General features: G+C 42.8%; 1 protein-coding gene across 1 annotated transcript in view; it reads left to right on the plus strand.

Annotated features, from left to right (window-relative positions):
* eif2b5 (eukaryotic translation initiation factor 2B, subunit 5 epsilon) overlaps nt 1-12,427 on the plus strand; it is a 102,238-nt gene that overhangs the window by 41,249 nt on the left and 48,562 nt on the right. The window contains exons 9-10 of the mRNA XM_063045298.1: nt 625-760; nt 6,085-6,186. Of these exons, the coding sequence (XP_062901368.1) occupies nt 625-760; nt 6,085-6,186 (238 nt within the window). The remainder of the gene's footprint in view (nt 1-624; nt 761-6,084; nt 6,187-12,427) is intronic.

The following is a 12,427-nucleotide window of genomic DNA, read 5'->3' on the forward strand; positions in this document are numbered from 1 at the left end:
CCAATACATTCCCGTGAAGAATGCAGTGGCGCAGCGGTAGTCGGAACGCACCCAGCGTAATTAATTAGCTTGTTTATTTCGGCTTTTTTCTTAAAGATGCGCTGGGTGCGTTCTAACTACCGCTGCACCCCTGCATTCTTCGCGGCAAGGTATCAGTCTGCGGCCTGAAGGTTGGGGACCACTGATCTATAGGAAGAGGTACAGTCGACATTTCAGGCCGAGACCCTTCGTCGGAACCCTTTTTGTACAGAATGAAGTGTTACGGTTACAGACAAAGTGCAGTGTAGGCAGACAATACGAGCAATTTGTGCGGCCAAGAGTCCATCTTATTGTAGAGAACCATTCAATTGTCATTTGTCTGTCACATTCATTGAAACGTACAGTGAAAATGTGTCATTCACATTAACAACCAACAGAGTGCAAGGATGTGCTGGGGAGGCCCACAAGTTTCGCCACACATTCTGAAACAAACATAGCACGCCCTCCATCTTCAGCAGAGTAGAAGCTGTGCTCGAGCACTGCAGTATGTACCTTCTCCCTGATGGGAGGATGATGCTGCACCTTGTGTCTTCCCATTTCACAGATGAGCTCCACTGTCAATAACCCATGTAATCTCTTCCTAAGGTGGTTGTGGGGCCAAATATATCCTTTCCTGAGGGAACTGTTGTCTCGATGCATCTGCCAGATGAAGAGGATGATGAGGATGAGTTTGGCGATGATGCAGGAGTGGACGATGTGCCATTGAAAGCAAAGGTGAAAGGTGAGAGTTCATGGTTTCACATAAGCTTCTACCAGTTTCACTTGTTTTCAGCGGTCAGAAAGGCAGCCAGACCCTCAGAGAATAATTTTATAGAATCATAAAGTAATGCAACATTGAAACAGGCATTTCAGCCCAGTTAATCCATACCAATCACAGCAGTCCCAGTTGCCCGTGTTTGGCCCATAACCCTCCCCGCCCACCCCCCCCCCATGCATCTCTCCAAATGTCTGTCTCTGATAGCTCATTCCAAGTACTCACAACCTTCTTTTAAATTTCTCCCCTCGTATCTTGTATCTGTGCCCTCTAGTTTCGGACTCCCACAAACCCAGGGAAAAGACTATGACCATCCACCTTATCCATACTCCTCATGATTTTTTTAAACATCTATGAGGTCACCTCTCATTCTCCTGCACCCCAGAAAGTAACGAACCCGTGTGGCCAACCTCTCCCTGTGACTCAGGCCCACTAGTCCAGACAGCATCTTCGGAAATCTCTTCTGCACCCTCTCCAGCTTGACAATGTCTTCCAGAGGATATAAAGCATACCTTAGGAAATGGAGCAAAATGGCCTGATGTGCCTTATAGTTTGGTTTTTAAACAAAATTCGATGGCAAACTGCTAGAGGTTGGTAAGATTCAGGATTGTTTGATGCAATTTCCAGTACACATGTAAAGGAGAACAAAATAATTGTAACTCTGGATACACTGCAGCATTAAAAAAAAAACAAAGATAAAGAACATAAGAATAAAAAAACCATAAATATAATTATATAAGATAACTTGTATACATTGATTGTATGTCCAGACAGTGACCTCAGCATAGTGACTGTATAGAGTGACAGGAAGTGATGATGTAGTAGTGGTGTTTGGGTGTGTGGAGAGGAGGGTTAGTGAGTGGGGGTATGGATCAGCCTTTCTGCTTGGGGAAGGTAACTATTTTTGAGTCAGTTAGGGCAGATCTTCAAAATGCTAATCAAAACGGTAGAGCTTTGTGGAACACCCTGAATGGAGGAGACAAGGTAAAATGATGGAAACGCTTAGGGAGGAAATTCCAGAGCCTAGCACCTTGGAAACTGGGTCAACGCCGCCTAGGACGTGACCAAGTTCCAGAATGAGCAGGAGTACAGAGAATTTGGAAGGTTCTGGAATTGGGGAGAAGGGAGGTTGGGGATTTGGAAGTTAAGGTGAGAGTTTTAGAGTTGATGTATTGTTGGAGTGAGAGCCAGTGTAGTAAACTTGGGGTGAATGAATGGGGTCAAGAAGTACTGGCAGAGCATTTAACGACAGTCACAATATTCAGTCATAGTCATATTTTATTAATCCGGGGGGAAATTGGTTTTCGTTACAGTTGCACCACAAATAATAAATAGTAATAGTAATACTACTATTAGTAAATAGTAATAGTCATGAAAATAATAAATAGTAATAGAATAGTAATAGAAAATAGTAATATGTAAATTATGCCAGTAAATTATGAAATAAATCCAGGACCAGCCTATCGGCTCAGGGTGTCTGACCCTCCAAGGGAGGAGTTGTAAAGTTTGATGGCCACAGGCAGGAATGACTTCCTATGACGCTCTGTGTTGCATCTTGGTGGAATGAGTCTCTGGCTGAATGTACTCCTGTGCCCAACCAGTACATTATGTAGTGGATGGGAGACATTGACCAAGATGGCATGCAACTTAGACAGCATCCTCTTTTCAGACACCACCGTCAGAGAGTCCAGTTCCATCCCCACAACATCATTGGCCTTACGAATGAGCTTGTTGATTCTGCTGGTGTCTGCTACCCTCAGCCTGCTGCCCCAGCACACAACAGCAAACACGATAGCACTGGCCACCACAGACTCATAGAACATCCTCAGCATCGTCTGGCAGATGTTAAAGGACCTCAGTCTCCTCAGGAAATAGAGACGGCTCTGACCCTTCTTGTAGACAGCCTCAGTGTTCTTAGACCAGTCCAGTTTATTGTCAATTCGTATCCCCAGGTATTTGTAATCCTCCACCAGGTCCACACTGATCCCCTGAATGGAAACAGGGGTCACCAGTACCTTAGCTCTCCTCAGGTCTACCACCAGCTCCTTAGTCTTTTTCACATTAAGCTGCAGATAATTCTGCTCACACCATGTGACAAAGTTCCCTACCGTAGCCCTGTACTCAGCCTCATCTCCCTTGCTGATGCATCCAACTATGGCAGTCATCAGAAAACTTCTGAAGATGACAAGACTCTGTGTAGTAGTTGAAGTCCGAGGTGTAAATGGTGAAGAGAAAGGGAGACAAGACAGTCCCCTGTGGAGTCCCAGTGCTGCTGATCACTCTGTCAGACACAGTGTTGCAAGCACACGTACTGTGGTCTGCCAGTCAGGTAATCAAGAATTCAAGAAATCAAGTAAATTGTCAAATTCACAAGTGCAGCTATGCACAGGCACAGTGGGAAAACTTGGAGCAGCGTCACAGGCACGTAGCGTCAGATAATCAGCACTCACTGAGTAGACAAATTCAACATAAATTATATACAATTCCTACAAGAGAAGAAGGCAGTTAAAGGTTTACCAGGGTGCTGCTTCGATTAGAGATCGTGCTATAACGAGGGGTTGTTATCTCTGTAGCAGCGGAGGCTGAGGGGAGATCTGATAGAGGTTTATAAGATTGTGAGAGGAATAAAGTAGACAGACGGTATCTTTTTCCCAGGGTTGAAATATCTAATTTCCCAGGGCATTGAAGGTGGGGTGGGGGGGGGGTGCATAATTTCAAAGGAAATGTAAGAGGCAATCTTTTTTACGCAGCAGGTGGTGGTTGCCTGGAATGTGCTGCCTGAAGTGGTGGTAGAGGCAAAAAGATTAGGGGCTTCTAAGAGACGTTTAGATAGGTATATGAATGTGAGGAAAATGGAGGAATATGGACATAGTGTGTAGACTGAGGAGATTAATTTAGTTTGCCATTTGATTACTAATTTATTTGGTTTGGCACAACAATGTGCGTTGAAGGGCCTGTACCTTTGCTGTACTGTTCTCAGATTCTAATTAGAATAAACAAAGCCTCAAAGTTTATAAACAGGAGATTTTGCAGATGTTGGAAATTCAAAGCAACACATACAAAATCCTCGAAACTCAGCAGGTGAGGAGGCATTTATGGAAAGGATTTTCCAAGTTCCTGGGTGTCGAGACCTCTGAGGATCTAACCTGGTCCCAACATATTGATGCAGCTATAAAGAAGGCAAAGCAGCGGCTATATTTCATTAAGAGTTTGAGGAGATTTGGTTTGTCACCTAAAACACTCAGAAAACCATGGAGATTATTCTGACAGGCTGCATTTCTATCTGATATGGGGAGTTAGGGAGGGTGGGGTTATTGTACAGGGTCGAAAAAAGCTACAAAAAGTTGTAAAAATCCATCAGCTCCATTTTGGGTACTAGTCTCCATAGTATCCAAGACTACTTTGAGGAGCAGTGCCTCAAAAAGATGACGTCCCGTTATTAAGGACCCCCGTCATCCAGAACATGCCCTTTTCTCACTGTTACCATCAGGAAGGAAGTATAGAAGCCTGAAAGCACACACTCAGTGATTCAGGAATGTCTTCTTCCCCTCTGCCATCCAATTCCTAAATGAACATTGAACCCATGAACATTACCTCACTTTTTTATTATTTCTGTTTTTGCACTTTTTAATTTAACTATTTAATATACTTACTATAATTGGTTAACTTACTTTTTCTACATCATGTATTGCATTGTACTGCTGCCGCTAAGTTAACAAATTTCACGACACACGCCGGTGATATTACATTGATTCTGATTCTGGAAAAAAACAGTCATCATTTTGAGCTGAGATCCGTCATCAGCCTCTGAGATCCTCCAGCATTTTGTGAGTCTTGCTCAAAATTTCCAGCATCTGCCTAATCTTGTGGGATTCCAAGGTGGCAGGTGGATTGAGGAGGGTGTAAAATGACATGCAAGTAATGTCAGGTAGGGGAAGTGAGCAGGGGTGGAGTTTGTAAGACTGTGGTTGACAGATTATAGCTGGAGGCAGATGGGATGGGGAGACAAAATGGAGCAAGATGGGGATGGAAAGTGTAAAGGTGGTCAATCCAATTGCTGAGAAATCACTTGTAATCTCTTTGGTGACGTATAACCTTAAAGGCTCCCAAACCAAGGTGAAAAATAATAATCAAAAGAGAGGATGCAACATAAGAGTGTGCCATTATCGAGTACAGAAGTGCTAATGACTTGCCAGAGGCTTGGTGAATATCTGAGAAGAGGTGAGAATTTCTAGTACTGAATACCTTTCAGTCTGGTGGCATGAATATCAATTCTCCTTCTGATCTTTTAAAAAAAAATTCCTCCCCTCCCCTTTTCTATCCCCATTCTGGCCTCTTGCCTCTTCTCGCCTACCTATCATCATCCCCTGATGCCCCTTTCCTTTTGCCTATGGTCCACACTCCTCTCCTATCAGATTCAAAGATTCCTTCCTCTCCAGCAATTTACCTTTCCCACCTGCCTGGCTTCACCTATTTCATTTTTATTCACCCTTCCAGTCCTGAGCAAGGCCTTGGCCAGAAACATCTGCAGTTCATTCATTTTCATAGATGCTTCCTGACCTGCTGAGTTCCTCCAGCATTGTATGTGCATGAGTGTGTGTTGCTCAAGATTTCCAGCATTTGCAGAATTTCTTGTGTTTCACATGCTCAGCCTTATTCTTAATCTCTTTGGCCCTCTAATTCTCCAGTTATAAGTCTAATACATCCTCTGATCGTTTGAAGCTTCTGCATGCAGCAGTTATTAAGTCTAACTGCTGGTTTTTTTGTCAGCTAACGTCCCAAATACCTGCACCTTCTTCCAAATTCCAGCTCTCATGTTTGATCTGTGGCTTTAAAAGCTTGTTATAAGGGTCAGAATCAGAGTTATTATTCCTGACATGGCTGACATGAAATTTATTGTTTTGCAGTAGCAGTAAAGTGTAAAGACATAAAATTACTACAAATTACAAAATAAGTAATTAGTACAAAAAAGAAAGAATAATGAGGCAGTGTTCTCGACTGTTCTGATGGTGGTTGGGGGGGAGCAGAAGAAGCTGCTCTTAGATCTTTGAGGGTGGGTCTTCACACTCCTGTACCCCTTCCCTGATAGTAGTAATGGAATGAGGACAGCTCTGGATACTGAGCATCCTCAGTGATGGATGTAGTCTTCTTGACACCACCACTTGCAGACGCCCACAATGGTGGAGAGGGTTGTGCCCGTAATGGAGCTGGCTGAGTCCACAGCTTTGTGAGACCCTGTATATTGGAGAAAAATGTCGTCATTACATCTCACTCTGTCTTTTGTCACCCAGGGTACAACCCAGCTGAAGTAGGATCGGAGGGTGTGGGATACATATGGAGGGTCTCCACAGAGCAAGAGGATGAAGAGGAAGAGCTGGTGCATGACATGTGGGGTAAGGAATCTTCCACTCCACGTAAGAGTTCGCAAATGAACAAGATTTTTAAAAATCCCAGAATCAACTCCATTTCGATGCTCACAGCATGGACAGGCTAAACCTGCTTCCTGCCCACTCCTTGTCATTGTCATAACATTACAGCACCGAAATGGGCTCTTTGGCCAATCTAGTCTATACTGAACTATTAATATACCTTGTCCCATTAACCATGACTGTACAGTTCGTGTTCTCAATATTTATTGCTTATTTGTCTATTTATATTCTCTTTTTATATTTGCAGTTTGTTGTCCTTTGCACATTGGTTGTTTGTCCATTTTTGTTGTGTATGGAGGTTGATTTCTTTGATTTTCCTATGGATATCCACAGGAAAATCAATCTCAGGGTAGCATATAATGACATGTATGTACTTTAATAATAAGTTTACTTTGAAATTTGAACCTCCACCTGGACCATAGCCCTCCATACTCCTCCCATCCCTGTACCTATCCAAATTTCTTATTGTTGCTATTGAACCCGCATCAACCACTTCCACTGGCAGCTTGTTCCACTCACAGCACCCTCTCAGTGAAGAAGTTCTCCCTCTCGGACCAGAGGAAACAATCTCAGCATATTGCCTCTGTCCATTTAGAACAGACATAAAGAGGAATTTCCTTAGCTAGAGGGGGATGAATCTGTGGAATTCATTGCCACTGACGGCTGTGGATGCCAAGTCTTTGGGTATATTTAAAGCAGAGGTTGACACTTTCTTCAATAATCAGGGTGTCAAAGGTTAAGGGACGAACGCAAACACGAGGAAATCTGCAGATGCTGGAAATTCAAGCAACACACACAAAATGGTGGAATGCAGCAGGCCGGACAGCATCCATAGGAAGAAGCACAGTCGACGTTTCGGGCCGAGGCGAGGGTTCCACCAGTATTTTGTGTGTGTTGCTTAAGGGAAGAAGATGGGATAGTGAGGTTGAGAGGGATAATAATTCAGCCATTATGGAATGATGAAACAGTCAATGGGCTGAATGGTCTAATTCTGCTATTATGTCTCATCTTGGGTTTCCTGTCAATCCCTGTGCGTCTCAGTTTTCTTCTGTTTTGAGTACTTTTCCAGGCCCCCTTTTTGAATCATTCCAGACAGTATATTTAGAGGCTAAACACTCACTGTCTAAACAGTTTTTTTTTTGTGTGACCTTCCCTTGTTCTTTTGCCAATTATGTTCATCTTCTGCCTGCTTTCATCAACACAATTATTTTGCACATAGCGATATTCTCATCTACATTTTATCGTCTCAGTGTAAGTGGTTGTGGTTTTGAATCCTTTAATCAGATTAATTTAATTGAAGTTCGTCTTTCCAGAAACATGGATGATTCTATCTGAAACATGAAACATGTCAGGATTAAAGGCAAAGTGTATAGGAATAAGGAACCTTGGTTCTCAAGGGATATTGCAACTCTGATAAGGAAGAAGAGGGAGTTGTATGACATGTATAGGAAGCAGGGAGTAAATAAGGTGCTTGAGGAGTATAAGAAGTGCAAGAAAATACTTAAGAAAGAAATCAGGAGGGCTAAAAGAAGACATGAGGTTACCTTGGCAGTCAAAGTGAAGGATAATCCAAAGAACTTTTACAGGTATATTAAGACCAAAAGGATTGTAAGGGATAAAATTGGTCCTCTTGAAGATCAGAGTGGTTGGCTATGTGCGGAACCAAAGGAAATGGGGGAGATCTTAAATAGGATTTTTGCGTCTGTATTTACTAAGGAAACTGGCATGAAGTCAATGGAATTAAGGGAAACAAGTAGTGAGATCATGGAAACTGTACAGATCGAAAAGGAGGAGGTCCTTGCTGTCTTGAGGAAAATTAAAGTGGATAAATCCCCGGGACCTGACAGGGTGTTCCCTTGGACCTTGAAGGAGACTAGTGTTGAAATTGCAGGGGCCCTGGCAGAAATATTTAAAATGTCGCTGTCTATAGGTGAGGTGCTGGAGGATTGGAGAGTGGCTCATGTTGTTCCGTTGTTTAAAAAAGGATCGAAAAGTAATCCGGGAAATTATAGGCCAGTAAATTTAACGTCGGTAGTGGGTAAGTTATTGGAGGGAGTACTAAGAGACAGAATCTACAAGCATTTGGATAGACAGGGACTTATTAGGGAGAGTCAACATGGCTTTGTGCGTGGTAGGTCATGTTTGACCAATCTATTGGAGTTTTTCGAGGAGGTTACCAGGAAAGTGGATGAAGGGAGGGTAGTGGATATTGTCTACACGGACTTCAGTAAGGCCTTTGACAAGTTCCCGCATGGGAGGTTAGTTAGGAAAATTCGGTCGCTAGGTATACATGGAGAGGTGGTAAATTGGATTAGACGTTGGCTCAATGTAAGAAGCCAAAGAGTGGTAGTAGAGAATTGCTTCTCCGAGTGGAGGCCTGTGACTAGTGGTGTGCCACAGGGATCAGTGCTGGGTCCATTGTTATTTGTCATCTATATCAATGATCTGGATGATAATGTGGTAAACTGGATCAGCAAATTTGCTGATGACACAAAGATTGGAGGTGTAGTAGACAGTGAGGAAGGTTTTCAGAGCCTGCAGAGGGACTTGGACCAGCTGGAAAAATGGGCTGTAAAATGGCAGATGGAGTTTAATTGTGAGGTATTGCATGTTGGAAGGACAAACCAAGGTAGAACATACAGGGTTAATGATAAGACACTGAGGAGTGCAGTGGAACAGAGGGATCTGGGAATACAGATACAAAATTCCCTAAAAGTGGCATCACAGGTAGATAGGGTCGTAAAGAGAGCTTTTGGTACATTGGCCTTTATTAATCAAAGTATTGAGTATAAGAGCTGGAATGTTATGATGAGGTTGTATAAGGCATTGGTGAGGTCGAATCTGGAGTATTGTGTTCAGTTTTGGTCACCAAATTACAGGAAGGATATAAATAAGGTTGAGAGCGTGCAGAGAAGGTTTACAAGGATGTTGCCGGGACTTGAGAAACTCAGTTACAGAGAAAGGTTGAATAGGTTAGGACTTTCTTTCCTGGAGCGTAGAAGAATGAGGGGAGATTTGATAGAGGTATATAAAATTATGATGGGTATAGATAGAGTGAATGCAAGCAGGCTTTTTCCACTGAGGCAAGGGGAGAAAAAAACCAGAGGACATGGGTTAAGGGTGAAGGGGGAAAAGTTTAAAGGAAACATTAGGGGGGGCTTCCTCACACAAAGAGTGGTGGGAGTATGGAATGAGCTGCCAGATGAGGTGGTAAATGCGGGATCTTTTTTAACATTTAAGAATAAATTGGACAGATACATGGATGGGAGGTGTATGGAGGGATATGGTCCGTGTGCAGGTCAGTGGGACTAGGCAGAAAATGGTTTGGCACAGCCAAGAAGGGCCAAAAGGCCTGTTTCTATGGTTCTATGATCTTATGTAGCCTTTTTTTAAAAACTATTTTTGGATGAGATCTTTTTTTTAAAAAAAGAGGCAATCTGTGCTGTCAGAAAAAAAAAAGATCTGGTGCAACTCTGCTGAAAAAGAAAAGGCAAATTCAATAACCTTTGGAATTTATGGTGTCTTTTAATCTTTAAATGTAAATTCTCACAGAACCCCACAACCTCCATTGCTTTAAAAGAATCCAGGATGATCCGGCTTAATGTTACTGCATTCTAAGGGTAAAAGGCATAGATCGAGTGGACAGCCAGAGAGTTTTTCCTAAGGCTGAATGGTTAATAAAGGGGGCATAATTTGAAGGTGTTTGGAGATAAGTATAGGGGCGATGTCAGAGGTAGTTGTTTTTTTTTATAGAGTGGTGGTAGATGCAGATAAGTTAAGGTCATTTAAGAAGCTAGAGATATGAATAAAGAAGCAAATGGAGGACTATGTAGGAGGGAAGTGTTAGATGGATTTTTGGAGTAGGTTAAAATGTCGGCACAGCATCGTGGGCTACATGGCCTGTACTGTGCTGTGGCCACTTCAAACATTTGGTTCCAATGCTCTTGCAGTACAGTATATGGGTGCTGCTATACTCCTTAGTCAGCACTGATAGGTTGACTAGAGTTCAGGCTCTGGGTAAGCACATAGTCACAGAAGAGTACAGTACAGAAGCAGGCCCTTTGGCCCATCTAGTTCATGCCGAAACCTTTTAAACTGCCAACTCACATCGACCTGCACTGGGAGCATAGCCCTCCACTCCCCTGCAACCCATCTACCTTTGCTTAAACATTTAAATTGAGCTTGCTGGCACCGTTTGAGCTCGCAGCTCATTCCACACACTCATGATGGGTAAGTTTTTTTAACGCAGAGAGTGGTGAGTGCGTGGAATGGGCTGCCGGCGACGGTGGTGGAGGCAGATACGATAAGGTCTTTTAAGAGACTCCTGGACAGGTGCATGGGGTGCAGAAAAATAGAGGGCTGTGGGTAACCCTAGGTAATTTCTAAGGTAAGGACGTGTTTGGCACAGCATTGTGGGCTGAAGGGTCTGTATTGTGCTGTAGGTTTTCTATGTTCTATGACCCTCTCAGTGAAGAAGTTTCCCCTCATGTTCCCCTTAAACCTCACCTTTCACCCTTAACCCATGACCTCTGGTTGCAGTCACGCCCAAACTCAGTGGAAAAAGCCTGCTTACATTTACTCTACCTGCAGTAAACTTCTCAGAATTTTGAATAAGTCTCCTCTCAATCTTCTACATTCTAAGGAGTAAAGTCCTAAGCTGTTCAATCTTTCCAGACCTGGCAACAGCCTTATAAATTTTCAATGTTCTCTTTCAATCTTATTGGTATCTCTGCTGTAGGTAGGTGAGCAAAACTGCGCACAATACTCCAAATTAGGCCTCATCAACATGTTATACAACTTCAACATAACATCCCTTCTCCTGTACTCAGTATTTTGATTTATGTGGCCATTGTGCCAAAAGCCTTCTTTACAATCCTGTCTACCTGTGATGCCACTTTCAACAAATTATGGACCTGTATTCCCAGACCCCGTTGTTCTAGCACACTCCTCAGTGCCCTACAGTTCACTGTGTAAGACCTACCCTGGTTGGTCCTACTGATGTGCAACATCTCACATTTGTTTGCATTAAATTCCATCCGCCATTTTTTCAGCCCATTTTCCCAGCTGATGCAGATCCCTCTGCAAGCCATGATAGCCTTCCTCACTGTCTTCTATGCCCCCAGTCTTGGTGTCATCTGTAAATTTGATGATCCAGTTAACCATATTGTCATCCAGATCATTGATACAGGTGACAAATAACATGTACGAAGAAAAACGGAAGACACTGTAGGAGAGAAGCGTTAGATTGATCTTAGAGAGGTTAAAAATTTGGCTTAACATCGTATGCCGAAGAGTCTATACGCACTGTATGTTCTTTGAAACTCCCTGTGCACCATTTTGCTGCCACATAACCATTATTACATTGCTAAATGTCTTTGTTGGATTAAAACTCGTCTGCCACACCCAGAGGCTGAGAAAGAATGAAGATGACCCAGACCAAGACTAGAGTAAGGAATCACAAGGAAGACCGAGGAATTTGCTCATATTAAATGAAGATAAATCAAAAATCAGTGCCATGTTTTCATTAAACTACAGAAAGATTATAACATAGGAGGCCATTTCACTTGCAAAGTCCAAACTGAAAAGGTACTGAGGAATGATTGTATTTAAAATCCTAAACTTCTAAAATTTGGTTCCAGTGCCTTTGGAGTACAACATTTACTTCAAAAGGACCAGAATATAAAAGCAAGGATATAATGTTGCGGCTTTATAAAGCACTGGCGCATCATTTGAGTATTGTGAGCAGTTTTGGGCCCGTTATCTATGAAAGGATGAGCTGACATTGGAGAGGGTTTAAAGGAGATTCACGAAAATGATTACAGGATTGAAAGCCTTGTCATACGAGCAGCATTTCATGGCTATAGGTTTGTACTCACTGGAATACAGAAGAATGAAAAGTAACCTCATTGAAACCTATTGAATGTTGGAAGGCCTTGATAGAGTGGATTGGATGTGGAGGTGACATGTCCTATGGTTGGGGAATCTAAAACCAGAGGACACAGCCTCAAAATAGAGGGACAGTCTTTTGGAACAGAGATGTAGAGGGATTTCTTTAGCCAGAGAGTGGTGATTCTGTGAATTCATTGCCACAGATGGCTGTGGAGGCCAAGTCATTGGGTGTACTTAAAGCAGAGGATGATAAGTTCTTGCTTAGTCAGGGTGTCAAAGATTTTGGGGAGAAGGCAGGAAAATGGGGTTGAAAGAG

The sequence above is a fragment of the Mobula hypostoma genome, chromosome 4, assembly GCF_963921235.1.
Source record: "Mobula hypostoma chromosome 4, sMobHyp1.1, whole genome shotgun sequence".
NCBI lineage: Eukaryota > Metazoa > Chordata > Chondrichthyes > Myliobatiformes > Myliobatidae > Mobula > Mobula hypostoma.